Source organism: Antedon bifida, chromosome 4, assembly GCF_963402885.1.
Source record: "Antedon bifida chromosome 4, ecAntBifi1.1, whole genome shotgun sequence".
In the NCBI taxonomy this organism is placed as follows: domain Eukaryota; kingdom Metazoa; phylum Echinodermata; class Crinoidea; order Comatulida; family Antedonidae; genus Antedon; species Antedon bifida.
Genome location: NC_136229.1, coordinates 31,847,631 through 31,875,094, shown reverse-complemented (window position 1 = coordinate 31,875,094; position 27,464 = coordinate 31,847,631). Strand labels below are relative to the sequence as shown.

The 27,464-nt window shown below is 33.2% G+C and overlaps 3 protein-coding genes across 5 annotated transcripts; all 3 read right to left on the bottom strand.

Moving 5' to 3' along the window:
- Positions 1-3,949: 3,949 nt before the first annotated feature.
- LOC144840861 (uncharacterized) lies at positions 3,950-8,266 on the bottom strand. Its single transcript, XM_078696920.1, has 4 exons — positions 8,191-8,266; positions 7,664-8,059; positions 7,348-7,392; positions 3,950-7,105 (listed from the first exon to the last, which is right to left on the bottom strand). The coding sequence occupies exons 1-4, from the start codon at positions 8,204-8,206 to the stop codon at positions 4,218-4,220; spliced, it is 3,345 nt and encodes a 1,114-aa protein (XP_078553046.1). The 5' UTR covers positions 8,207-8,266; the 3' UTR covers positions 3,950-4,217.
- A 5,078-nt stretch (positions 8,267-13,344) lies between these two features.
- On the bottom strand, positions 13,345-17,531 carry LOC144840874 (hyalin-like). Of its 3 annotated transcripts, none has more exons than XM_078696946.1 (7): positions 17,150-17,531; positions 16,147-16,383; positions 15,755-15,988; positions 15,273-15,539; positions 14,674-14,910; positions 14,325-14,514; positions 13,345-14,134 (listed from the first exon to the last, which is right to left on the bottom strand). In XM_078696946.1, exons 1-7 carry the CDS (start codon positions 17,382-17,384, stop codon positions 13,813-13,815), a joined length of 1,722 nt encoding a protein of 573 aa, XP_078553072.1. In that variant the 5' UTR covers positions 17,385-17,531; the 3' UTR covers positions 13,345-13,812. The 3 variants fall into 3 exon arrangements, with proteins under 3 accessions (XP_078553072.1, XP_078553075.1, XP_078553073.1); XM_078696949.1 differs by having other exon boundaries at positions 14,325-14,457; positions 17,150-17,530; XM_078696947.1 differs by having other exon boundaries at positions 14,325-14,464; positions 14,675-14,910; positions 17,150-17,530.
- A 6,372-nt stretch (positions 17,532-23,903) lies between these two features.
- LOC144839340 (uncharacterized) lies at positions 23,904-27,025 on the bottom strand. Its single transcript, XM_078694655.1, has 6 exons — positions 26,948-27,025; positions 26,588-26,842; positions 26,085-26,130; positions 25,785-25,934; positions 25,095-25,328; positions 23,904-24,439 (listed from the first exon to the last, which is right to left on the bottom strand). Exons 1-6 carry the CDS (start codon positions 27,008-27,010, stop codon positions 23,904-23,906), a joined length of 1,284 nt encoding a protein of 427 aa, XP_078550781.1. The 5' UTR covers positions 27,011-27,025.
- Between the last annotated feature and the right edge of the window lie 439 nt (positions 27,026-27,464).

The window sequence follows — 27,464 nt, the reverse complement described above, 5'->3', positions numbered from 1 at the left end:
TCAGTATAACAAAATTGATAAAAATATTTTCTTTGGAGAGTATCCCGTCGCTTCTGAACAATATTACGACTATTTTCCATTTCATGTCGAGTGCTAATAACCCATTAGTTTATGGGATCTTACGTAGGGAGTTCAGAAAAGGTTTTAAACAACTCATAGGAATCAGAGGTTCGCAAATACAAGACGTGGAAATACAATATTAATCATGTATAGCACACATTGACACAACAATGCAATGAATGAAATTACGTGGTAAAGTCCGAGCTGATGATAAAGGTCTTAAGACATAATTTAAAAGAGTTTAATTAATTTGCAGATTTAATATTATGTTTTGGAAGTTGGTTCCACAGAAATGGAGCTGCAAAAGTAAATGACTGATTATAATTGATCTTTTGCAGTATCAGTTTGAGGAGCTCAGACATAATAATATACTGATATCGGCTAAATAAGCACATATTGCGAAAATCCTAAAGTCTATATAAAAGCTAAGATATCTATACTAAAAACTAAGATACTATTTAAAACTAAGATGCAACATACTACATACTATATCACTAAATTAAATTAATATTTATTCAAATGACAAAATAGGTTTAGTAGAAAACGAGATGAAAATAAATGATCCAATTAGGAGAGCCTGATCTTTAAAACGAAATTGGAGCAGTACTTAGATCTTCGTGTAATAATCACGGATTTGACATTTCCTCTTGGTGTAATTCATCAAGGAAATTCAATGGTAAAGACCTTAATGATCCATAATAATATATATTCTATCGTTTTACTTCATTTAATAACTGAATTGACATTTGAAGAAATCATCTTGATTGATTTGATTATCAAAGAATGATTAAAGTAAGGACAATACGGCTCCATCTTATAATAGCCTAATAATAACTGGTTTATTTGAGGACTGTCCTCGTCTTGATCTAAATGTTATATATTGAGGTGGGTCAAACTTAAAGTCTTTCTGACTTATATGACTCTCCCCCCACATGATTTCTTCATTGCATTTATTATCCTGTATGTATGTTATTATATTGTGGAAATAAAAATTAAATTGAAATTGAAAATGGAATGATAAAGACAACCATGATGCATCTATCTTTATACTTCATGCATTTGCAGACCTCCAAATCATCTTGATGTTATTAAAGAAATCCAATGCTATAAACGTATACAGTACTATCATAACAGGAATAAACGAAATCCAATGCTATAAACGTATACAGTACTATTGAAACAGGAATAAACGAAATCCAATGCTATAAACGTATACAGTACTATTATAACAGGAATAAACGAAATCCAATGCTATAAACGTATACAGTACTATTATAACAGGAATAAACGAAATCCAATGCTATAAACGTATACAGTACTATTATAACAGGAATAAACGAAATGCAATGCTATAAACGTATACAGTACTATTATAACAGGAATAAACGAAATGCAATGCTATAAACGTATACAGTACTATTATAACAGGAATAAACGAAATCCAATGCTATAAACGTATACAGTACTATTATAACAGGAATAAACGAAATGCAATGCTATAAACGTATACAGTACTATTATAACAGGAATAAACGAAATCCAATGCTATAAACGTATACAGTACTATTATAACAGGAATAAACGAAATCCAATGCTATAAACGTATACAGTACTATTATAACAGGAATAAACGAAATCCAATGCTATAAACGTATACAGTACTATTATAACAGGAATAAAAGAAATCCAATGCTATAACAGAATACAGAATTCAATGTTATAAAATATACACAGTATTTTATATAACAGGACCAGGAGAAATTAAATGCTATACAATATACAGTAGTAGGCCTAAGTCTAATCATTTTGCGTTTATTTCAAAGGATTGTTATAAAATAATACAATACTTAAAGTTTTCATCAATTTAAAGATTATATTATTTGCGTGTATTATGTTAGACCAATACTAACTGAAATATAAACTATTACAGATAAATAATCTACAGAAATCATAAGCACGAAATAAAAAAAATATATATGTCTTAATTTACAATTATTGAACCAAAAAATGAAAATTAAAAGCATTTACAAGGTTTTTGTTTGAACCATCGTCTGAAGTGTAGACTAAGACCTTGAAAATACAGACGGGAAAAATATATGCATATCATGTTTATACACGGTCGAATTCCTATCACTATTGTTTCCGCAGCTAACAACTAACAATCTAATAATTAATCAATAATATAATGACTTGGAACCGCTGCGTGGACACAGTACATTCTAATTGTTAACATGTCCTTCTTGCTTTGAGTGACATGATACTAATGGAATAAAATAAAACAATCAATAATAATTGAGTCAACGATGTGAATCATTTAGTTACATAATTTGATATTAATATTATTTTTATATCCAAATTTAATTTCCGAATGATTTCATACCGTTCGAAAATGTGTGCGCGTATTTTGAACTCATCATAGAAAAGCGAGATTATTTATATAGGATTTAAAATAAGCTTATTTTTATAAAATTCAATATTTATAATTCGATTACATTTAGGAATATATTTAGTCATTACCATAATAGATTCCGAAAATCGTTTGTCCTTAGCTTTCATCAGGCAAGAATGAACAATATCTTTCAGAGAGTATTTTAGAAAAGAAATATATTTTTCGACTTAAAAAAAGAAGTGGTATTTTTGTGTAAATTTCATTATACTCCATGTAGATTTGCAACCAGTGAAGCCCAAAATTTCAACACTTATTTAGGAATGTGGAAACATTCTAGAACCACTGACCAGTAATCTAAACAAAAAAACAGAATACCATGTAAAATAGTATATGTTCACTTGCTTACGATCAGATTACAAGTGCCTTCGTACAGGATGCTTGAACAACGAGAACATTCGACTGCAAATTCAAAATATGACCATCAGTTGGTTTCAAATTTGCTATCCAAAACAAATTCTGCATATGTAAACCAACAAGGCCATATACATGACTGCAGTCGCGTGCTCAAATTTGAGTTAGTGTTTACCGACCGACCAACGGACGAACTGCCCAACCATCCGACCGACATAGTGAGCTGTAGAGTCGCGTTACACGCACGCGATTAAAAACCACAAATACATAAATAAAAAAGATAATTTCTACCTTTTTCTGTTTAACTCCATCTTCAGCCAAAGCATTACTTCCTTATCCATCACAACAGCATTCTCTTTTATATCTGGTTCACTAGCATTTCTATTTTATTCTTTGGTTATTTGCTGTTTTATCAGCATCATGTGGAGCAAGTTCAAGGTGCATATCTTCTGCAGCAGCTTTTTCTTTCTTCTCAAAGTTACCTTTTGTCGTTTTTAGCAGAATTTCCCTTTTGCATCATTTTCTTGATATATAAAGATATACCCAAATATGATAGTGGTTTGACATCATCATGTCCATATATGGGCACATCACATTTTGTTTGTCCCATAAAGTGTGATAGCTTTACACACCATTACTAATAATGAGTGACAATGCAGTTAGCAAAATGTAATTATCAAAGTGTAAAGATATTTTAATCAAAATCAGTTGCTTTAAAAATGTTACATTAAAAGATCAAGTTTATACGGCTGTGCTTTTATTAAATTTCTCAATACAAATTTTCAAAATGAAATTGATCACTTAATTACAATTAAATATAAAATACATAATATACACAATTAAACTGGAGTCTTTTTCACCTTCTTAACATTATACCATAGATGCAGCGCACAATAATTGCACACATATTAATCAATTAAATATCAAAACATGTAACAAGAAAAAATAAGATATTACTGTAGATTGTTTTTAAAATTCATTTTAATTACGAAAATATTTTGTAAATCGTCAAGAATGCCTGCATTAATTGACAATTTGATGAAAAAAACAAACACTATAAACATAATAATGTTACACAAAATACGAATATTTCAATTTATATTCAAATGTTTCCCTTTTTCATATCACTATTTAAAAAAAATATTAAATATTAAAATAAGTTAGAAAAAAACATATTTTAAAATGGTCAAATTATGAGAATAAATAAACTAACAATGTTTCTTGAACAAAACCAATGCATTTCTGAAATCGCCAGGGAAACCCGTAACAAATGTAATAGCAAATTGTTTATAAACATTCGATTTAAACTCCGATTTAAACATAGATTGTTGAGGATGTCCACGATTTGTGGATACCATTACAGCACATCACAACACTTCTTGCGGTTGTGAACAACTAATTCAAGTTCCCTACGAGTACCCTCCATATTCATATAATTCCTAGCATCGGCCGACAAATTACAATGTTGCATGTCAAGTTTCCACAGCTTGGGAGAAATGGTGAATAAAGAACGCAATAAAGTGCCATCAATATCACTGAAATTATTATCATTAATAAAGAGCATTTCTAATGCTAATTCAACTCTCCTATTTGAACACTCTCTGATCATCTGATTCATAACATCACCCGATAGATTGCAATTATGCATGTCAAGCCTCCACAGCTTAGGAGACATAATTAAGAAAGAACCCAGTAAAGTACCATCAATGTTGCGGAGATTATTACCGCTGATATCAACCCTATTTAATACTAATACAACTTTCCTAATAGCCAGATTTCTGATCATATCATTAAATACAAAACCTAACAAATTGCAATTAGACATGCAAAGCTCATCGAGCTGCTTGGAAGATATACTTAACAAAGAACTAAGTAAGGTACCATCAATGTTGCCAAGATTGTTTCCACTAATATCAAGGGCGGTTAATACTAAAACAACTGGTCTATTAGGCGTAGAACAAAATCTCATCATATCATTCATCACAACACTTGTCAGATTACAATGTTGTATGTCAAGTTTCCACAGCCTAGGTGATATGATCAATAAAGAACGCAATAAATTCCCATCAAGGTTGCGGAAATGATTATCGTTAATAAAGAGCATTTCTAATGCTAATTGAACTCCTCTATCTGAACACTCTCTAACCATATGATTCATAGCGTCACCCGATAGATTGCAATTGCGTATGAAAAAATGCCATAGTTTTGGGGAAGTAATTAACAATGAACCAAGTAATGTACCATCGATGTTGCTGAAATTGTTATCACTGATATTTAGCATCCCTAAATTCAATTTATTTCCTTTATTGCAAACCTCTATGATCATGTTATTCATTACGTCACCTGTTAATCTACAATTATGCAAATCAAGTTCACTCAAACTCGGAGACATAATCAATAAAGCACCCAGTAAAGTACCATTAATGTGGCTAAGATTATTATTACTTATATTAATCACCCTTAATCCCATTATACCCCCTACATTTGAACACTCTCTGATCATTTCATTCATAACAATACTTGACAAATTAAGAATAATACTAAGTTTAGTACTTATTCCTAAAATATGCGCAATAACTTTTCCGTTGTTGTTGGCTGTCATTACATCACAAAATGTATACAAATCATATACAGTGTATTTTAAGCAATGAAGTTTCCTACTGAGATGTATGAAATGTTCATTTTCATCTAAATGTTCATCTGGAGTTATATGGCGGAGAAACATTCTTATAGAGCTCGATATATCCACCATATATTTTTCTATTTCTAAATTCTTGCCTACCATGTAATCAATTATTGTGTTTTCCACAATCACCTCATGTTGTTTTTTGACATAGTTTAAACAATACATTAGAGAGCGATATGACGATAGATTGTTTGTAATCCAATGCTTTAAAAATTTAACAGCACCAGTACCAAGAAAACCAATTGTAAACTCTCTTGCTATTTCTAGATGCTCACTTTCTCTTATAACCTCCCATTCATTCTCATCCAATGGTGCAAGTAATAATTTTGTATCTTCTGAGCATTCACCCTCCGTAGCTTGACTGTCACACAGCTTATACAAATAAAATCCTACCAATGACTCAACTATCAACTTATGCGGAGGCATGAACATCTCTTCGAAGTTGGATTTTGAAATAGGTGTATCTTTGTAAACAAATCCGAGTTTTAGGGCCATTTCAACCATACTTCGGTTACCTTTCAGATCTCTTTTGTTTATTGAAAGTTGATTTACTTTTAAGCTATTATACATACACTTTCCTAATAAAACCATAGCATTGACATACTCCAATGGAGTGTCTTCAAAATCAGAAATCTTTCGATATGTTTCTTGTTGTTTGTTAAATTGATTCAAAATACTGCGGAAAATTTCTTTAAAAAGGTCTGCTTTATCATGTGGAAGAATTTGCCTCTCCTCCCACATATTACAGATTGAGAGAAGCAGCATTGGATTTTTGCACATTGAATATGCCTCTTGGTGGTTGCGTTTCCAAACATACTGATCAATCTCCAATTCCACTTTGAGAGAACTCCCCAAACTAGGACTCTTAACATACGCAAAATGTTTATCAATATACTTTCCGATATTCTCTTCACTAAACCCGTTAACTCTAATGTGTAAGTTACACTCTTTTTTAAATTCATCAATGTTTTCTGATCGTGATGTGAGTATCACAGTACTGTTTTCAAACGCATTCCTTTTGAAAAGACCAATTATTTTTTTATTATTAGATTTCAATTCATCTAATCCATCCAACAACCAAACAATCTTCTTATCATTTACCTTAATGAACCTTTTAATCAACTTTGGATCTTTTGGAAGGTCTGTGTCTAAATTGAAATCTTCCATATCCAGTTGTTTTCCAATATGATCTAACACACCCTCATCTTCTTCTAAATCTCTTATATTTAACGGAAATACAATCTTACCTTCAAATGCATTATTAGATTTATCAGTAGCCCAGTTGTATGCTAAGAGTCTTAATATAGTAGATTTACCAATACCACCCTCACCATCTATAAGAACTTTACACCCAGGCTTAGATTTTATGATATCTGACACATTTTCTAATGTTGTTAGATGGCGTCTCTCCTTTTTGTCATTTTCTTTTACAAGTTCCAGTTCAGTGAACAATTCGGCAATATCAACTTTGCATCCAGTATTCATCGTCGCTGGCGTGAACCTACAGGCATTCTTACATAGTTTCTCTTGTCGTTTAATCAGATACTTTTCTATTTTTGCTATACAAAAAGATTGATATTATTTTAGTGAATTCTGAGAGCATTTTCTATACCTGTTTTTCTATAGCGGTTTTTATTCATTCATTAACTTTGTGATGTTGACCGTACAAACCACAATTCGCCATCTGTGCTCATCTAAAGCCTTTATGTTTACTACAATATATAATTTATTATACTTTGAATTGTATGGGTTTCATGCTGTGCTCAGAAAAAATATACAAGCCTTTTATACATATACATACCTTGACTATGATGCAGCAGACCTGTTGCTGATATCATCAATATATCTAGAGTGAGACATGAGACATGATCAACTTTTGAACTTATTTAATTAAATTGATGAACAATTTTACATAAACAATCAACATGCTTCAATTAATCGAGATGAATTTCGGAAAGGTTCGAAGAATGTTGACATGACATGCGATGAGTGACATTTTTAATATTGCTTAATACTTTTTGACCTACGTAGAAAGCTGGTGAATTAAAAAAAAGAGCCTTGCACGTAAAGTTTCTTTAGTGTTAGCTAAGTAACAGACTTCAACAAACATACTGTACCTTGCTCTAAAAGATTGCCGACAAGTTTATGGCATAATCCCTCTTCCCAACCATTAAACACAGATAACGTTTCCAAAGATGGTGGAATCACAGCATCCTCAGTCACTTTCACTAGAATCAGTTTACCCTGGTCTAGGGTGTTGTCATCTAACATTCTCTGTATAGCCGTTGCCGATACATACTTGAGTTTGTCTGTCACTGGTTCAGATGTAAACCCTACTACAACTTTCTTGCACTTCTTTACTGGTTCTATCAGATTGTCTATTTCATATTTGCCTAGTGTCCTGTCGTTTCTACTTAGGCATTTGACATCTGGGTTTTCTCTTTGTAAGTCTTGTATCACTTTTTCTTCCCACCCAGCACTATTACTTATGATGTAGAAATCATAGTCATTATCTGAAATTGACAAATTCAGGGAAGCATGTTGTAAGTGGTGAATAAAATGTTGTTCCATATTACAAAACAAGATATCTAAAATATTATTATTATTATAAGATTATTTAAATACAGTATAAATTTGTGATTACCTAATTTAGACGCCATTGTCCCAGTTCTTCTCCGTTGTTTTCTAATTTAATTCCTGAAATGTATAATTTAAATAATTTCACAATTCCACAAATATTATATTATACATTATACATTTTGTAATTGGGGAAAATAATAATGTTAACTTGATTTGACCTAAATGGTATTATGAAAAATGTATCTTGTGGTTTACGTTATTGATTTGTAAATTTGATCCCTATTCATAAAATGGCTGTATTCGACTTCAACTTTCTTAAATCTTCTATTTGTCCATTTGGGTTACTAAGTTAGACTTCATACTCTACTAATATAATAATAATAATAATAATAATAATAATAATAATAAATAAATGAATAATATAAATGAAGTCTGCATAAATCAATCTAGAACAATTAACTTCACGTCTATACTAATTGATAGATTATATAATTATTGTCTGTCCATTGTAGATCATCTGAGACTCAAGGCCTACGGAGTAACAGTACTATCTATACACCACAATAGTTAACTATGATGCGATTGTAGGCCTGATGCAGTACTATGATAGGTTCATGTCGCTTGGTTCAATCAGGGAGATGTTCTCCCTGGTTCAATGTTATTATACGGTACCATTCAAAGTAAAAAATCACAGGAAATTCTTCACAGTAAAATTATTCTTACCTTTAATGTAATCAGGATCAGTAATAAAGAATTACGTTTACTACACCAACAGTACTCTTTATTCAAACCCGCACATGTTAGAATAGCTCCACGACTGTACTTTGTTTCCACGCCCTTTTAGACGACTTCCTTAAGACTGTTATTAGTTCAAATCAGGAAATAATCAACTAGCCGATATTGGATTCTATCTTCTCAAAGGTGGCAATCCCGGATATACGGTGGCCCATAGGTTCATTGTAATTATGAGTTTGCTTCACGGTATACTAAAAGTAGGTTTAGGCATTATCGATTTACTGCAACAATACTATTGTCGAACGGAACAAAATACTATTTCGAACGGAACAAAATACTATTTCGAATGGAACAAAATACTATTTCGAACGGAACGAAATACTATACGGTTATAATAGGCCTAATGACATGTAATAACATACAAAACTCTACAGTATTATTCATCATAAAAACAGGAACAACTATTTACAATATTGGTATACATTTACTTTCGCTTTCTAATGTCGTATTGTTCCACGACTTTAATTATTAACCTTTCATTCTAATGCGGGTCAAGTGACGCATGCATCTCCAATCATTATGTGATTTAGTTCAGTAGGTATCTTTCACAAAATGTTATTTATTCTCGTTATTGCATCTTTTCATGTGCGCTCACCAGCTGGCATAATGTGGACGATGCGCACACAAGACCATTTTCTGGGTTGTTAAACACGGCTTTCTTGGGCTAATTATTATTGTTATTAGGAGGGCCTTGGACCATTTGTGTGTATTGTTACATTAGTATCAGGTTCTCACCATTTTCCTCTTCTTTTTTGCCGTGGCCATCTCTTGTGTATCCATTCATTTCTGCGTAAATGAACACTTCGTTCCAAATGCGGTTCTTTTCAGCTTCTTGTTTTGAGCTATATTGAGTTGTAAACAATATTGATAGTAATTTAGGAAACGCCCCCATTACCAATGTTATTATAGACTTACTAACGTCACTATATTTCTCAAAATCAACATTAGCTGTAACAATCGTAGAGCAAGCGATTAAAAAGAAAATGCCAACAATGGCGTTCCACAAAATAAACTTTGCTTTCTGAACACTCGTCTGTTTGCATTTATTGATGACGTGAAAGAACAGTGTTTCTGGAAGTGTTGGAACCAAATCCGTGTAGATAACGAGCGGTTTGGATATTACAGGGACGTTATGCCTTTGATTATCTAGTTCATTATTAATCAAATCGTATAAATCGCGTTTATCATGACCCGACTGCCAGGCCTCTCCTGCATCGACTACGGTACGCCAAAGTGCAGCGTATGAGTTGTAATATTCTTTAACGCTACTTAGAATATACCAACAAAAGAAGAGGAATGTAATAGCTCGTAAAACAGCTTCTTTGTCGTAGTTGGTTACTATACCAATAGCTGTCAGAACAATCATATGCATAAGAAAGTAGGCAATGTTCATTACCTGAACTGATATACATACCACAAAAGTTGTTAACAAAAATGCACGTACAATTTTCAATAGCATACAAAATTGTTGGTCGTGTGAACATTTAAAGATAGATAGTATTGGTTCTATAGTGAAGTAAGATAGTGGAAATATATACCTTAGCAGACGAAATACAGAAACTAAAATGTCAATAATAAGATATATAAAACGAAAACGTATCATTGAACTGTTCGAAGTGATATCAGCAAATGGCCTGTCTCTCCAAATCTTACGATTGATCACAATTTTAATTCGATTCAACATTTGACGGTACAGACATGTGTACCGGTTGCTGTCAAAATCTAATCCACAGTCGGAGCCATCGTTGAAAACAGACAGTGTTGCCGGACGAATAGTAATGATCAGCAATGAACAGATCTGGACATACCTTATAGAGATATACTTCCACCAATACCAGTTGTTATACCCTTTAATTATGGCATTGTCGACACCATTTAAATAATAAATTAACACACACAACATAAAAACACGAATGCTTAGTATACATGCATGCGTATTACCCCAATGTAAGATGCCGTACATTGCACCTACAGGTAACGGAGAATCTAAAGCCAATCTTGATTTTTCTGTGTGTGTATTTACACAAAGTTTGCGATGGGGATTCTTTAACAACACACCGATTAACAAGGGACAGAATAACAATACTGTACAGCAGATTGCAACAATATATTGACGCAAAAAATAATGTAACGATACTTTGCAAACACGTCCATCATCTACGTTTAAGTTTAAACAAATTGATGTAGTGAATGGGTTGTACGATATACTGTTTACGAAACAAAAAAAACCGCTTTCACTAAGATTTCTTGGTATCGTTTTCAGAACGAATACTAATATGTAATTTATGGACAGATCACAATCATTAGGATATGTCAAATCCACTGTTATCTCTTTTAGTTGTATTGTCGTCAAAGACAGAATTTCGTAGCTATTTGGATAGGTCATCACAATCGCTCCTACACGAATGTCAGCCCACTTAAATTTAGAAAAAAGTAACGTGTCATCAAAAATTTTATCATAAACAATATATTTATGAATTTTAAAGTTTACAACAAAAATGTTATTCTTCTTAACACGAGCAATCAGTTGTTCACCAGTGATGGTTTTGTCTCCCTCTTTACTTTTAATTGTCATTTTGATCTCACAAGTATCATTTTCCAGCCGAAAACAATCCACCTTCTCATTCCCACCATTTATGTAACGCGTTACATCTTCTCCATAAACATTTCCACCTGCAATAAATAGGTAAACGAAAAAACAAATCCATGACGACGCCATTTTAAAATGTCTGTAAATATGGTAGATTTGATTATTTAGATTTCATTCGAGAATGTTCAACATACGTCTGAATCAGTGAAACGCCTATAACACAATGGATCATAAATAAAAACATCTGAAACAGTGAAACAACCAAATTTCATAATCTAAATCACATGACACATGAAAAAACAACAGAATGGAATGGAAAACATGACGGCATTTGTTATTTTTACACCTCTAAATATGTTGTAGCAAAACGGAAAATTGCAATAAGGAAATTATTATGTATTAAGATAATAGGATGACCTTCGACAACAAGATCGACAACTTTTCTTTACAAACAAAATTCCGGTGGAATCTGGAATAAGTAAAGTATGTTTTGGGGACTAAACATATTGATACATAAATCAATAAAATTTCATACAGCTGTAAAATATATAAATGTAGATTTGAAAAAATAGAAAAGTGGTCTTAGTTGTAGGATCTGTATATCAAACAAAACGTTCCAGGTTCGAATCTCGAGTTTTTCGCATTCTGACTTAGACCATTTATAATCAATTAATTGTCAGTATATCTCTGCCTTTTATTTAGATAACTGGATATTTTCCCGGAAAACAAAACTTATGATAGAACAAACAAATGTATATGTTTAAAAAATCTCATATTCTTCTGTAAAGAACTGGTAGATTTTGCGGCATGTATGGTGCATACTTTCCATTATCTTAAGAACATAACATATATGAATTATTAAGAACATTTGTCTTACAAACTAAAATACTGAAACAAAATTGAAAAAACATTTTAATTACGGATTAGGTTGAAATAATCTAGCCATTTTCAAATCTTGTACGCCATTTATCGATGCGCAGGGCATTGTTAAATTGATTGGCAGCGATACAAACTTTCGAAAACCGGTCATCGAAGCAATATTAGGGAACAAGACGGGAACCCACAGGACGGTGCTCATAAATAATTTATGCATGAGCTTTAACAAAGCGGACGGAGTTTATCGTGAAATTCCGTCGTCTTAACTTTTTGAAGACAATAAAGTTGCCATTTTCCCGTTTACGAAGAACGACTAGAACTAATGTATATAACCTTAAATATACAGATCAAATTACACTTAAACGTGGAATTTTCAAAACTTCTAATTTAATTGTTTAACGAAATAACATTTGTATTGGGTTAAAATGGCTGTGTTAAAAGCGGCGTTTGAATGCGACGCCCCTATAACTAGCTAATGAAGGCTAGGCCTATGCTGTATCACCAGAGCCAAGCGATTCAGAAGGTCCCCACGAAACTGATAAAACTGTACGGCTGTATATGATTTTACGCTCTAACGAACACATGATATTTGTCGTCCTCCCCTAACCGTCGTGTTTCGTAAAGTCCTTATTAACTTAACTCAAGTTTACCTTATAAGAAGTCGAAGTGCCACCCCTCTGTTAGCCACGTACGATTCTAGACCAATAAATCAGTTCTGTTCAAGCCCGGCGGAATCATCTGCTTGCAAAGTATGCCTACTGCCAGGCTTATGTTAGGCATCACAGAATACTTTAACAATTAGCAGAGCATACAGGTGAATACTTGACCACATGAGAACATTACCTGCACACTTCTAGTCGCTATTTGAACTAATCTTACGCATGATTTATCCACTCCGCCGATGTATGATTTTACTTTAAACAAGTCTGAGCAACTAAATGTGAGAATGAAACGACAAACATTGAACTTGAACTTTATTATCGCAATTAATTATATTCACATTTCGAAAAAAAACAACATTTACCTGAAAAACAATTGGTTGCCAGTGAATGGAGTGTTCGTTTTTTTTTTCTACAGAAGTGATTAACTTTATCAAAACTATAAAATGGACTATTCAAAGTGTGATTCTATTAATTTTCATTTATCTTTATAAAGGACACCTGGCATTAAACACTCTACCTATTATTTCATTAAAAAAAATTCAGATTGCGGAAAAGTTCTATATTTAGGAAAACACAGATATTTGTGTTGACAGTTCGCCAAAATATCCTTCCATTGAGAAAATCATAATCAAAACATCATCAAGAAGATAAAAAAAAACAACTACCAAACTTTTCTGAAAAAATGTGTAAATTGTTGTAAGCGTTGACTGAGATGTAATTATTCATCCACACAAAAAATGTAACAAAAATATGACCCGCATTTTTAACTTTGAATACTCAAACTAGGCTCTGCTATAGTCGTCGAGTAGTAGAGACAGTCTGCTAATGGAGATGGTTCTGCAGGTCGGATTGGGTTCACCGAGTTGGTTGTAATTCTGGGTTCGTCACTATTACCAACGGGCCTGATTGTTACAACGCCTGGCCTTTTTATCAATCTAGAATCCACAACACTCATGTAGTATTGACTATCTCTATGTAATGATGCATACTCGGCCATGTTGTCTAGGCCTAGTTGTTGGCAGTTGGCTGTACTGTTAGCAGATTTGTCTATCAACGCCTGCTGCTTCTTATTAGAAGAGTATAATCTAAAATAAAAACATTTGGTGAAATTTCGAGCCTATAAGACTGACTGATTTCTAATCTTATGTAATACCATCGACGTATAGGCAATAAGCTAATGCACGTTACGTTTATATAAACACGCACAAGTTAGGAGTTAAATATTTAAAACAGACAAAAATTAAATGTGTAACTATATGGCCATTTAATACATACCTTAATGCGATTGGAACTACCAAAAGCAGAATGATACATGGAATAATTGAAACAATAATAAGAGACCAGTTGAGTGAGGAATCGTCACCATTTCCGTCAGGGTTATCATTATCGTCGTTATTTTCGCCGTCGTCTGTATCCAATGTAAATGCAGAACAAAAACAGATTTTTAATTCATTTGGGTTGAATTCTTTAAGAAATATGTAAAAAAATAGTAGGATAATTAAACTTGCGATGAAAGTGAATTGTAACAACAAAAGTTTAAGATTAGTTTTGAAAATACCAGTAACCTTATATAAAACTTATAATTCTAATTTAAAACTAAATGCATTTAAATTGACAATCTTACCGCTGATGGTAACTTTAAATGTGCAGTTTCCTATGTTATTCGCATGGTCAGTACTGTAGCAGTAGACAGTGGTTTGCCCAGGATTAAACAAAGAACCAGATGAACGCGTGCAGGAAGCAGTCAGACCACTGTCAATGTTGTCACCAACTGTTGGGTCATTCCAGGTTACCATAGCTGGCTCTGATGACGACACATGGACATTATCTGGACAACTGAGACTAGGACTTGACGAATCCTCTGTAAATTAAATGTGGTTTTAAAATTCGATTAATCATTAGTACAGCAAGAACGAATGGTATTGATTATGTTATAACAATCCGTATATAATAAATAGGCCTAATTCCAAAAGAATGACATATTCTTATATGAGCGTACTACTGTACCAAAAAATAATCCATCAAGGATACTACACCGTAGGCCAATCAATTTAACATTCTAAAGATAATTAGGGTGATTATCATCTTTCATCCATGGTTTGTGCCACCTATCCAGGATTGAGAGGCATCGTATTCTTTCATTTTTTTCTTTCAGAGTTATTTAAGCTATTTATAAAGTCTTTACTAATGACAACGATCAATATGCTGTTATATTAATCTTACCAAGAACAATGATTACAAATGAACAACTCCCCATATTTCCAGCGTTGTCCTGAACAGTACATACAAGATTGTATGATCCACGAGTCAATGATATCGGTGACGTTGTTATAGCACTTTGTGGGGTATACCTTCGACAAACTGGTACCAGCACACTATCAACATTGTCAGTAACTATTGGGTACATCCATGCGACCGGGGTGGTATCATGGTTGGGCGACACCCCTACATAGAGGTCATCGCTACATTCCATAGACGGTAGAGTATCATCTTCAAAATCATCATAAGAAACATAAACATTATTTATTTACGATAATGATGAATTGACGGTTAAATCCAAAATGCAGATAACATTTTAAACCAGGGTCGATTCAGTCTAGATTTTGAAGGACTTTATATAATTACAATCGCTTTATATTATATCACATATTACAGTATAACCATAAGTAAATTTAAGCCTATTATTTTGCACAGTTTATACTCACCGATTACATTTACAACAAAGGTACAGCTGCCAAGATTGCCAGCAACATCAGTAGCAACACAAGTAACTTGATTTGAACCAAAACCAAAAGATGAACCAGAGGACGGAGTACAGATTGCAACCAGATTAACGGCCAAGTTATCGGTAACTTGTGGTGGATTCCAGTTTACCACAGGTTGGTTAGTCCCAGCAGTGATGTCACTGGGACATTCCAAATTTGGGTTCACTCTATCAACTTTAGAAATAAAAAGCATTTACGCTTTTAAATAAAAAGAAAATGCGAACAAAAATTGAACATTTATTTAGTTTTCAACACATGCGCTATCGTAACAGGATCCGATAATTTAAAATTAATTTAAAACAAAGAATAGACATTCTCTACACTGTACTTACCAGCCGTATATACGTTAAATGTACAGTTACCCACATTCCCAGAATCGTCAGTAGCTGAGCAAGTTACAGCAGTTTCACCAACGCTAAATTGTGAGCCAGAAGGAGGAACACAAGTTGGTATCAGACCAGTATCAACATTGTCTGTGACGGTTACAGACCACGTGGCAGAAGCATGGTTTGAAGCTGTACTAGTGTTGACAAAGCCAGGACACGTGACTATTGGATCAACTTCATCATCTGTAAAACATGAAAAAAACAAGTAAAAATGTCAATTTTCGGGAAATTTCCCGAAATCATGAAATGAAATTTTAAAAACATCTACTTTCTATGGTGATTGTCCCAAAACCAGAAAACAGACTAGTTTTTACCCGAAAGCAATCTAGATCATAGGATAAACACATTTAACAAAATCAAAATAGCCCACAAAGCAATTCCATTGTTGTGTATTAAACGTATTTGTATTGGCAAACTAGACAAATTAAAAGGTTTATGTAACAAGTTTCAAACAATATTGAAATAATAGAAACTTCAACTTTCAGATTGTTTAAAGAACCACGCTGTCCTTGTTCAATGATACAAAGACTGAACTAGACTAAAATTTAATCTACAAACGTTAATTTGATATGAGATCTTCCTACAAGGAAACTTGCTCCAGTATAACATACTAAATCTGTAAAGCGGTAAAAACATGGCGGAAATAACCATGGCGGAAATACCCTGGTGGATATGTTGTCAATGGAAAATAAACCTGTCGGAAAATGTTGGTAAAGACACTACCAATTTCTCGAAGACCACTGTCACTTTAGGGTCACCCTCTATAAATAAGGTCTAATCAAAAAAATGAATTATTAACTAATCATTTAAATGTTAAAAGAAAAATAAATCTTGTAATTCACTGCACATCTACCTTTTAATTAAACTATTAATTTTGCTGATAACATAAGTGAATGAATGACATGACATGAATGTGTTATGCTTTCCACAGCAAAGCAAAGTAACTTACTATTTTGAGTTGAACCGATGTAGCTTTTCCAAAGTAAAACTAATACGAAAATCCTTCTGCAAAACATTTCATCTAAGAGCTTATTGCTGATAATAACAGAACCGAATGCTGCTAGTTCAAATGTAGAGGAATAATAGTTATTATCAGATTGTTTAATGAACCGCGCTGCTTTTATACAAATTCTAAAGGCATATAATATATTCTCTCTAAAACTATAAACGTACAATGACATCATGCAACGGGAATACTTTCAAAATCTTATAACTTGTATATTTCATCGCTACGATTCACAAAGCAAACATTCATTAGATTCGTCATAACCTTTTCGACGTTGACCCCTAATTTAATGTAGGCGGAAAAGTGTTCCATACATTGAGTCCTTTAAGTGGGATATTCGTACGTGGAAGACATTTTGATAACGTTCTCCAATAAAACGTTTCGAAGTTGAAAAAAAGTTACACGCGTGTAAATCGTCGAGGCAGATAGTCAATTACCGTTGTGTCATTTCGTCTTAAACTATTTATTTATGGTCTTTAGATTATTGATATAAAGTTTGCGGTACACCACGTGTATTAGTTCTAAAAAGAACTGTTGAGTTTCTCAAAGAACTGTTGAGAAACTCAACAGTTCTTTTCAGAACTAATACACGTGGTGTACCGCAAACTTTATATCAACATTCGATTTCGCCATGCAAACCTTCAAACAATCTTTAGATTATATTATAAACATATATAAAATAGTTTAGCAAAGAACAGTATCGTAACAGTACGGACGTTGTATATGCATGTGTCAATGTCAATTTATGTAAAGTTAGTATACGTTCAAAACAGTGCCTTTGGTTATAATCAGTCAAACAATATACACAGTGTAATAGGCCAGGGCAGCTTTCGATTTGCAGCGACCAAGGATCTAGGACCTACGCATATTGTGTCGTTATTGTTCGTCGTCTGGATGTAGAATATGCCAAAACTGTGTCAAGAAGAATCAAGTAAAGGAGTACGACGTTCGAATTGAATGCCCTGAGCACACAATGAATTAATATGACGTATTATATAACACCTAAACAGACTCCTGTCATTTGATTAGACAATTTGGGTCACATGATAACAAAAACAAGTGCCCTACTTTTACGATCACATAGCGCGGTGATTTTTCGGAATGAAGATCGCCGCGACCCCTTAACAACATCATAAAAACAATGTTCTGCACATGCTCCCGCGGTAGCGAGGTGTGTCAATTTTGTCGGTGGAAGAACGGCTGGGCTGTCGGCTTTCACCTTTTAAAATTATTTGTACCATTGCACTAATAAACATTCATTATTTGCCTACTAGTTTCTGGGTCCTATTATGGAGGAAATATATAGATTTCCTCCATGGTCCAATGTCATCGTGGCAGATTTGTAATCGAATGATAGTCACGCATAACTAGAATAACCTGTAGGAATAGGAACTCATTATAAGATGAATACCAGATAATATATATCAATCAGATCAAGAAGTAAAACCATACATTTATTGTACTTCCTCTTCCTTTTATTTATAAACGTATAGGTTTCAAGTAGTATAATATATCTGCATTGTTTTCTGTATAATTATTGAACATGAATACACAGTATTATTTAGTTTTATTACTGTATATTAATTGTGTTTTTATACTTAACTACGTGCATTAAATGCATTGTATGGTACATGTTGATAGTCTGAAGAAAGTATAAACCTGCACACACATGTAAACATATACATTCATCTATATACGTACTTTTTCACCTAGTATATATATTATTAAAAAAAATATGAATTACCGTAAATATTTATATACATTATAAGCACTTTTAAACATAATGTAACTTATACGATAAAATATTGAATTCTTGTCTCCATTTTAGTTCATAAACTACCAAATTAATTAAAGGATCAGTTTTTTGTTTTAACATTTTAAGTACTGTATTTTTATTTTGTATATAGTGTATGTACAGATGCAACAAATAAAATTCAACCAATGATTGTTATGTCCTAGGAAAACATCTGAACATTGAAGCGTTTCATATCTAGGAACACGCTATAATGTGGCTCCAGGTAACTTTTACCTTTGTGCAATACTAGAACATGTAATTTATTTTCTACTTCTTTAGGTAACAAGTCAATAAATACACAAACTATTTACAGTTTGAAATAACGGTTTACTTAAGTATCTTACTTCAGTCTAGTCCTTAGTTAATTTGTACCGGTATATTAATATATTCTCCATTGTTTTCTTCTTCATCTTGCACGTGACCAGCTTTTTCGTATCCATTGTTTTCCGCGTAATTGAAAACTTCGTGCCAAATGAGGCGTTTCTCGGCTTCCTGCCTTGCGATATATTCATGAGTCGTAAAAAGTAAGGACAGTAACTTAGGAAACGCTCCCATTGCCAATGTTAACATAGATTTACTAACCTCAGTAAATTTGTTAAAGTCAGCAGTAGTTGAAACAATGGTAGAATAAGCGATTGCAAAGAAAATTCCAAGAATTACGTTCCACAAAATCAATTTTGCCTTCTGAACACTCGTCTTTTTGCATGTATTGATGACGTGAAAGAGCAATGCTTCGGGTAGTGTTGGAACCAATTTTGTGTAGATAACAAGCGGTTTGGATAGTACTTGGACGTTTCTTAACGGAAGAAAGTAATGCCTTTGAACATCCAGTTCACTACCAATTAAATTGTAATCATGGCTATCACGACCCGACTGCCACGCCTCTCCTGCATCAACTATGGTGCGCCACACTGCGGCGTATGTGTTGTAATATTCTTTTATACTACTTATAATATACCAACAAAAGAAGAGGATTGTAATAGCTCGTAAAACAGCTTCTTCGTCTTCGCCGTAGTTCGTTATAATACCTATAGTTGTTAGAACAATCATCTGCATAAGGATATATACAATGATTATTACGTCAAGTGATAGAGAAACTACAAATGTGGTAAGCATAAATGCACGTATAACACTCCATATAAAATACAATGGAATACATATAATAGGACATTGTCGGCCTTGCGCAGTACCGGTAGGTCTACGCCTGCTAAAGATAATTCCAAACACATATTTAAAGATAGATAGTATTGGTTCTACAGTGAGGTAAAGTAGTGGAAACATATACATTAGCAGACGAAATACAGAAACTAAAATGTCCATAATAAAAAAGGTAAAGCGATAAAATATATTTGAAATGTTAGAAGTGATATCAGCAAATGGTCTGTCTTTCCAAATCCTAAGATTGATCACAAGTTGAAATCGATTCAATATCTGACGGTAAAGACATGTGTACCGGTTGCTGTCAAAGTCTAATCCACAGTCGGAGCCATCGTTGAAAACGGACAACGTTGCCGGACGAATAGTAATGATCAGCAATATCGAAGACTGACACAATAGAGCGAGATACGAGAGAGAGTAATACGAGACAGTAGCGTCAAAGTCAAAGTCATTGGTAGTTGTGATAACAACATTTAAAACAATAACCAATTCACACAGCATAAACACTCGAATGCTTAGTATCCATGCATGCGTATTACCCCAGTGCAATATACCAAACTTTGTCCCTAGAGGTAGTGGAGAATGCAAAGTCAACCTTGGTTTGCGGGTACTTGTAGTAACTTCTTGCTGTGATTGGTTACATGAAAAAGAAACGATGTTCGAATGTTTGCGATGGGGGTTCTTTAGAAACACACCAATTATCAAGGGACAAAATAACATCACTATATAGCAGATTACAATAATAAGTACATTCCAGGTATAATGTATCTGTGCTTTACAACCTAGTCCATCTACAAAGTTTAAACATAAATACGATGTAGCGAAAAGGTTATACGCTCGGCTGAATAGTTCATTGTTGGAGTTTTCGAAGCAAAACAGATCGGTTTCACTAACATTTCTTAGTATCGCTTTCATTGCAAATATGATATGATTAATAGAAAGAAAACAAGGGTCACTTGAATTAAAATTCAAATACACTGTCATCTCTTTAATTTTTATTGTTTTCATAGACAACATTTCGTAGTTGACTGGATACGTCATCACACTTGCTCCTATTGCATCGTTAACCCACTTAAATGTACCAAATCCAAACCAAGTGTGAAATAACTCTTTATAACTATAATCGTCAGTGTTAAAGTTTACAACCGAAATAACATCTTTCTTTACCATAGCAATCAGTTGTTCACCGGTGATGGGTTCGCTGTTATCTCCAAGTGTCATTGTTGGTACCTGCATAGCACAAAATGTTACATTATTAGGCCTATAGTACTCATTATACCGGTACCTTGTCCAAGAACATGTCTCAATAGACGAATCCAAATTATGTTCTCCGTAAACATTTTCACCTACAATTAATAGGTGAAGGAAAAGACAAATCCAATATGATACCATTTTTGTATTCTTCATCTGAAAAAAATTGTCGGTTCAATATACGTCTGAATCAGTGAAACGCCTATAACACAATGGATCATAAATTGCAAACATCTGAAACACTAAAACTACCAAATTTCATAATCTAAATCGCGTGACAGAATGGAAAATACAACATGACGGCATTTGTTATCTTTCACCTCTAAATATGTTGTTGCAGCAAAACGGAAAATGCAAAAAGGAAATTATAGGATGACATTCGGAAAGATCGACAACTTTTCTTTTTACAAACACAAAGCTGGCGGAAAGTTTTGAAAGTCTATTTTGGGGACTAAACAATTGGCCAATACAAAATTAAATGCAATTTCATACAGCTATTGTTTAAACTGCCTAAATGTAGAATTGCATAATGGACAGTAGTCAAATGACAGGACGTCCGAAAATCAAGCAAAGGGTTCTGGGTTCGAATGTCGGTTATGACAGCTTTTTCGCATTTTCACAGATTTCCTCATCTTAGACCATTTAAAATAACCATTAATTTTCAGTTTAGACTGGCTGTTTAGAACTTATATGCTTTTTATTTAGATATTAATATTTCCCGGGAAACAACTTAAAAGATGTTTACAAAAAATATTTCTGTCTAAAATAACAAGGCCATATACATGGCTGCAGTCGCGTGCGTACATTTGAGTTAGTAGGGAGGTTTCGCAACCTTACGAAATACAATTCTAGCTTGATTTACCTTGATTAACTTCGACCTTGTGAGTCCCTATTTCAACATCTTGGTTATATGGCTCAAACTTTAGGTTGTGGGTTTTCCAGCTGTTTATAATGCGATATATATATAATGCGACATTTATATAGCGTTATTTCATGAAGATCAGAGCGCTGTGGACTTAGATGTTACACCTTTTCAATAACACTCTTCTCCCCTAAGGGTCACTTCGTGTCATCGGCAGCCAACTACGGCGCCATTACGTCTGTCCACGACAGTGTGTGTGTGTGTGAACTACAGTAGTACACAGGGGTAACCCCCTACTCGTCTCGAAAGATGTACTAGGTTCTTTAAAGTGCACATGAGCCAGATGTACACTGGACCTACGGATTATAGTCTTTATCCGAGAAGACTTGTTCTACCACCAGAACCATGGAGCGAGTGAGCCGATGTTATGGCTATGGATTACGTTTCCACTGTCTTAACCGCTCGGCCACTCACTGACCAAGTATGGTACGCCATTTATCGATGCGCAGGGCATTGTTATTTTGATTCAAAGTGATACACGTCACATTATTATCAGTTTGCTCACGGCAAACTTAAAAACCATTCACAGCAACTTTTAAAAGCAACGTTTACCTTATAAGAAGTCGACGTGCCACCACTAGTACGTCATCCACGTAAAATTCTAGACCAATAAATCAGTTCTGTTCCAGCCCGGAGGAATCATCCGCCTGCAAAGTATGCCTACTGCCAGTCAGTTAGGCATCACAGGATACTTTAACAATTAGCAGTCTCTAAAACATACAGGTGAATAGTCGCTATTTAAACTTATGCGCGCGCATGACTTATCCACATGTGTACATTTTTACTTTCAACAACTAACAATCTAAAGTTTAAGAATGAAACGACACACCTTCTTGCATCCCACATAGTTACACGTATATAGGCCTAAAGCGTTTTATTATTGGACAGTTTATGAAAAGCAACATTTGATTACAAGTACATTAAAAGTGATTAAAGATGTATTTTATTTTCTGATTGATCTCAGTATGAAAAATTGAAATAATAAACATTCCTGAAAATTACTGGTATAGCGATGCACCTTGTTAGTAGTCTTCTCCGCTAATCAACAATAGTTAGTTATTTTCTGTAACATACTTTGTCAATCGAATTGTTTCTCGTGCTCTTGTCAATGATTTGATATGCCTTATAAATTAGAGTTTACATCAATTGGCTTAAACTACTGTACCATATTAAAGAACAAAACTGCACTTTCTACCTGACGGATAACTTAATATATTCATAGTGTCCACGTAAAAACTGTTCAATCTCCTTTAAAAAAAGTCGAGTTTGCCTTTTCAAAATGTGTACTTTACATTTTTTTCCACTTAGAAGCATAACTAACCGTTGCACTGTGTTTTGTATTAACACATGGATTTCCATTTTCTCATTTTCCTTGTGATTCATCTTCATAGGTTAAACTTTCATTGACTTTCATTTTGTGCTATAACAGATATAAAAAAAGATTAATTGATGGAATATAGTTTAGCAAGCTTGGGTGTCAGAAGACCTAACCCGCACAAGCTATTAATACGTTTACTATAGTAATATTGAATTATTTATATATGAAATAACAAAGCTGTAATACCTTTTTTCTAATATCCACGTGTTAGAACATCAACAGGGCCTTTAAGTTGTAAGAGCTTCATTTTGTTAATAAATGGTTGCATATTTTCTTCACAGATTTCTTTTCTTTTCTCAAGGTCCATAATAAAATGCCATGTATCATCGTATTTCTGTTTTGCTTTATTAAAACGTGTATTCATTTTCATCACATCTTCCTTGGCCAGACTATCACCGAATTTGATCAACGTCAGTCTGTGATTGGTAAATTGTGAAATAATAATACTCTCAACATCAGCTGGGAACATTACAACGTTCTCATTAATGTTTCTTGCCAATGTAAAGTGTTTTGTTGCTTTTATAGTATCACAAATCAAAGTTAAGTATAGTTCTGTGTTTAGTTTCGCTTTTAAGAACTGTAACAGGTTATATGTGCTAGATGCATCATCTATCTCACTAGCTGACAAATGATCTGTATACAACAGTTTAAGTTTATAGAGTAAGTTACGATCATCATACCACTTCGAAAATGTTCCCTCTATGATATCAAAGTCACGTTGCGAAATGTCTATGAAAATAAAATGAAAATAAAAACAAGACAAACAGTTACAGAAAAAAGTGGAAATAGTATTTATAATCACATGGAAATAGACCACCCAACAATAAAGATTATTAGTACCATAATAATTTTCATCATGTTTATACTATTGGCAACTTTATAGAACAAAGAGCAACGTACAATTGCAACAATCAAATCATTTGTTAAAATCCAATTTCCGTTATGGTCACTAATAAATTTAATAATTGTAAATCGTACATACCACTATTTTGTGGTTATATTGCTTCAGTCAAATATGTTGTAAAAACAGAAACAGTATTATATAATATGCATTTGTATTAATATTATAATATAATGTCATTATTGTATTTTTTGGGGGAGGAGGAGTAGGTGGTAATGACTGCCTCAAATAGTGTAGAACTCACGATGAATAATTGACACATTATCCTAAAAATATTTCACTTCTATTGAAATAAAACAAATTTAGATTCCACGTTGTGCGACAGCACAATTTATTTTTATACGGTTAACATAACTACAAAGTAATAGTGTGTATTTTTCAAAGCAAATACAGAATCAACAGCATCAACAATGATGATATAATATATCATCATTGTTGATGCTGTTGATATTATATTGAATTACATGAATAATATTTAGTTACCATTTCTAGTTGACTTAGTTTCGTGAGCTTCGTTATTTTCTTTAGTTTCGCTGTTTTCGTGAGCTTCGTTATTTTCTTTAGTTTCGCTTTTTTCGTGGGTTTCGTTGTTTTTTTTAGCTTCGCTGTTTTCGTGGGTTTCGTTGTTTTTTTTAGCTTCGCTGTTTTCGTTGGTTTTGTTGGTTTCGTTGGTTCTACGAGTTTGACCTGGTTCGGCGGTAGTCAATTCATGATAATCTTGACAATAAAGAAAATAAGTTGAATGCTCACATTAAATGTTTGCAAGATGTTAACTTACATACTTAGTCCTTTTCTTTTATATAGATTTAAAAAAAGTCAAATAATGTCAATGCAATAAACTTTTAAACTTGTTGAGTGGCTAACTAATTTTAGAATTGTTTCTGTTTCATATTTAAACTAGATTAAGTCTTATGCGATCAAACTTGCATTTGAATTTACTATATAGTCATTCATATTTTCAGCATGATCAAAGCAATGCTGTTAGATTGCTTAAGTATGATAAGGTTGCATTGTTAATAATACTCTGTAGTTTGACATGAAATACGCAATTGAGAGGCCTAAATGTATAAACAAATAATCAATTTCAAGAATAGGTAAGCAATGTCCCACAAAATAGTAATGTCCATGTCCACATTTGTGTTTCTAGTTTTTTTTAGTAAGAACTGTCTTTACCGTCATTATGATTTCGTCGGCGTGATGTTACGCACCGGTACGATAACACACCAATGATGAAGAATAACAATGGTTCTACGCAACAAAATATTATAGCTACAAGACAACTCCGTTGATCAGCACAAAGTGTAGCAGAAGTAGGCCTAGGACCTGCAAAAATTTTAGTGACAACAAAATGATTTAAATCATCATATATTGAAAATTGTGTTAGGGTTTCACAATTAATCTTATTAAAAAGAAAAAAAATGTTATTTACAAAAAAAGGTGTGTATGAAAGCACAATTTTATTTAAATACTAACCTGGGTTACATTGTCGATCTTTAGTGCGATTACATGTATCCTCTTCCTATATAATATAAATAGAAATAAAATGAAGGTTCTCACTTGACTCTGCTATTTGCACTTGCAAGTCCGGACTCCTCTTTTAAACGGGCATTCATCCAAAAGCATGTTTGTTTTTCTATCTAGTGTACCTCCCATAAATAGATACCGTACAATTTAGATTAATTTATTAGCGGACATGTAAATATGACTATACAACACTTTGAAAATTACATTTTAATTAAAAATAATACAAATTAAAAAGATATTGGGAGGCTTTCTGTGACTGAAAGCTGCAAAATAGCAGTCATCATAGGCGGCGCTTTTGAATGTTTGTTTGAATAAACTAGACTTAGACACACTAATGTGTAAATTCTTGAAAGCAATTTACAGTGTTATGTTTCATTATTATGTTTAATGGAATGAAATACGGGGTTATGGTTTCCTTAGGCCTACTATAGTTCCATTTTTTGTATACTTACACGTTCATTATCAGCGCATGTACGACAAACAAGACAATATGGACAGGCGTTTTGGTAAGGACTGTATGTTTTCTCGGGACATCGTTCGCAGACAGAATCGGAATCTGTGACATTAGCTAGATAATATCCTGGAAGGCATAAATCATATTTGACTCCATTGGGCGTCAATTGAAACTTCAGGTGGTTTAGAGAGCTCCCATGTTCTTCTTGGTAGCATATACAAGTTGATTTGAAGTCTTGAATTTTCTCGGAAAACTATAAAATAAAACGTTATCATTCAATAAAAACAAGTAGGCATTTTATTTGAGAGATGTGATTGTGTATGGTGAAAATATTTATCTTGTTTTTTATGTAACTAACCATAAATACTTCAGTATGTCCAAACCATGTCCCAGGCTGCCCGTAAGTTACCAATGAACACATAATAACTACACATGATACACAGAATGTGTGTTTAAACAATATCATCTTCTACTGCAGGTAATCTGTTGTGAGGAAACATATCCAAGTTAGAAAGAAGCATGTTCTAGTACTAGTTACAGCACAGGTACAGATATTACATAAACATGTAGAATATTAAACTTACAAGGTAGATCAATACAATGGTCTAATGCTCTTGAAAAGTTGATAGCTGCCAATGCTAGGCCTACAGCTGAATGTAATTTTAAAATCAAAATGGTGGAGACTAAAGGAATGATAAAAAATAGCACCTAAAGTTTAATACATTCTGTAATTAAACAATAACAAACAAAATAAGCTAAAAAAAATAATCTTAATATTATTTTAATATTATATTGGAGCTAAAACCAACTGGCAAACAAAACCACTACAAATACTTATTTGTCATAAACAAGTTGCTGCCATGGATATCAATATT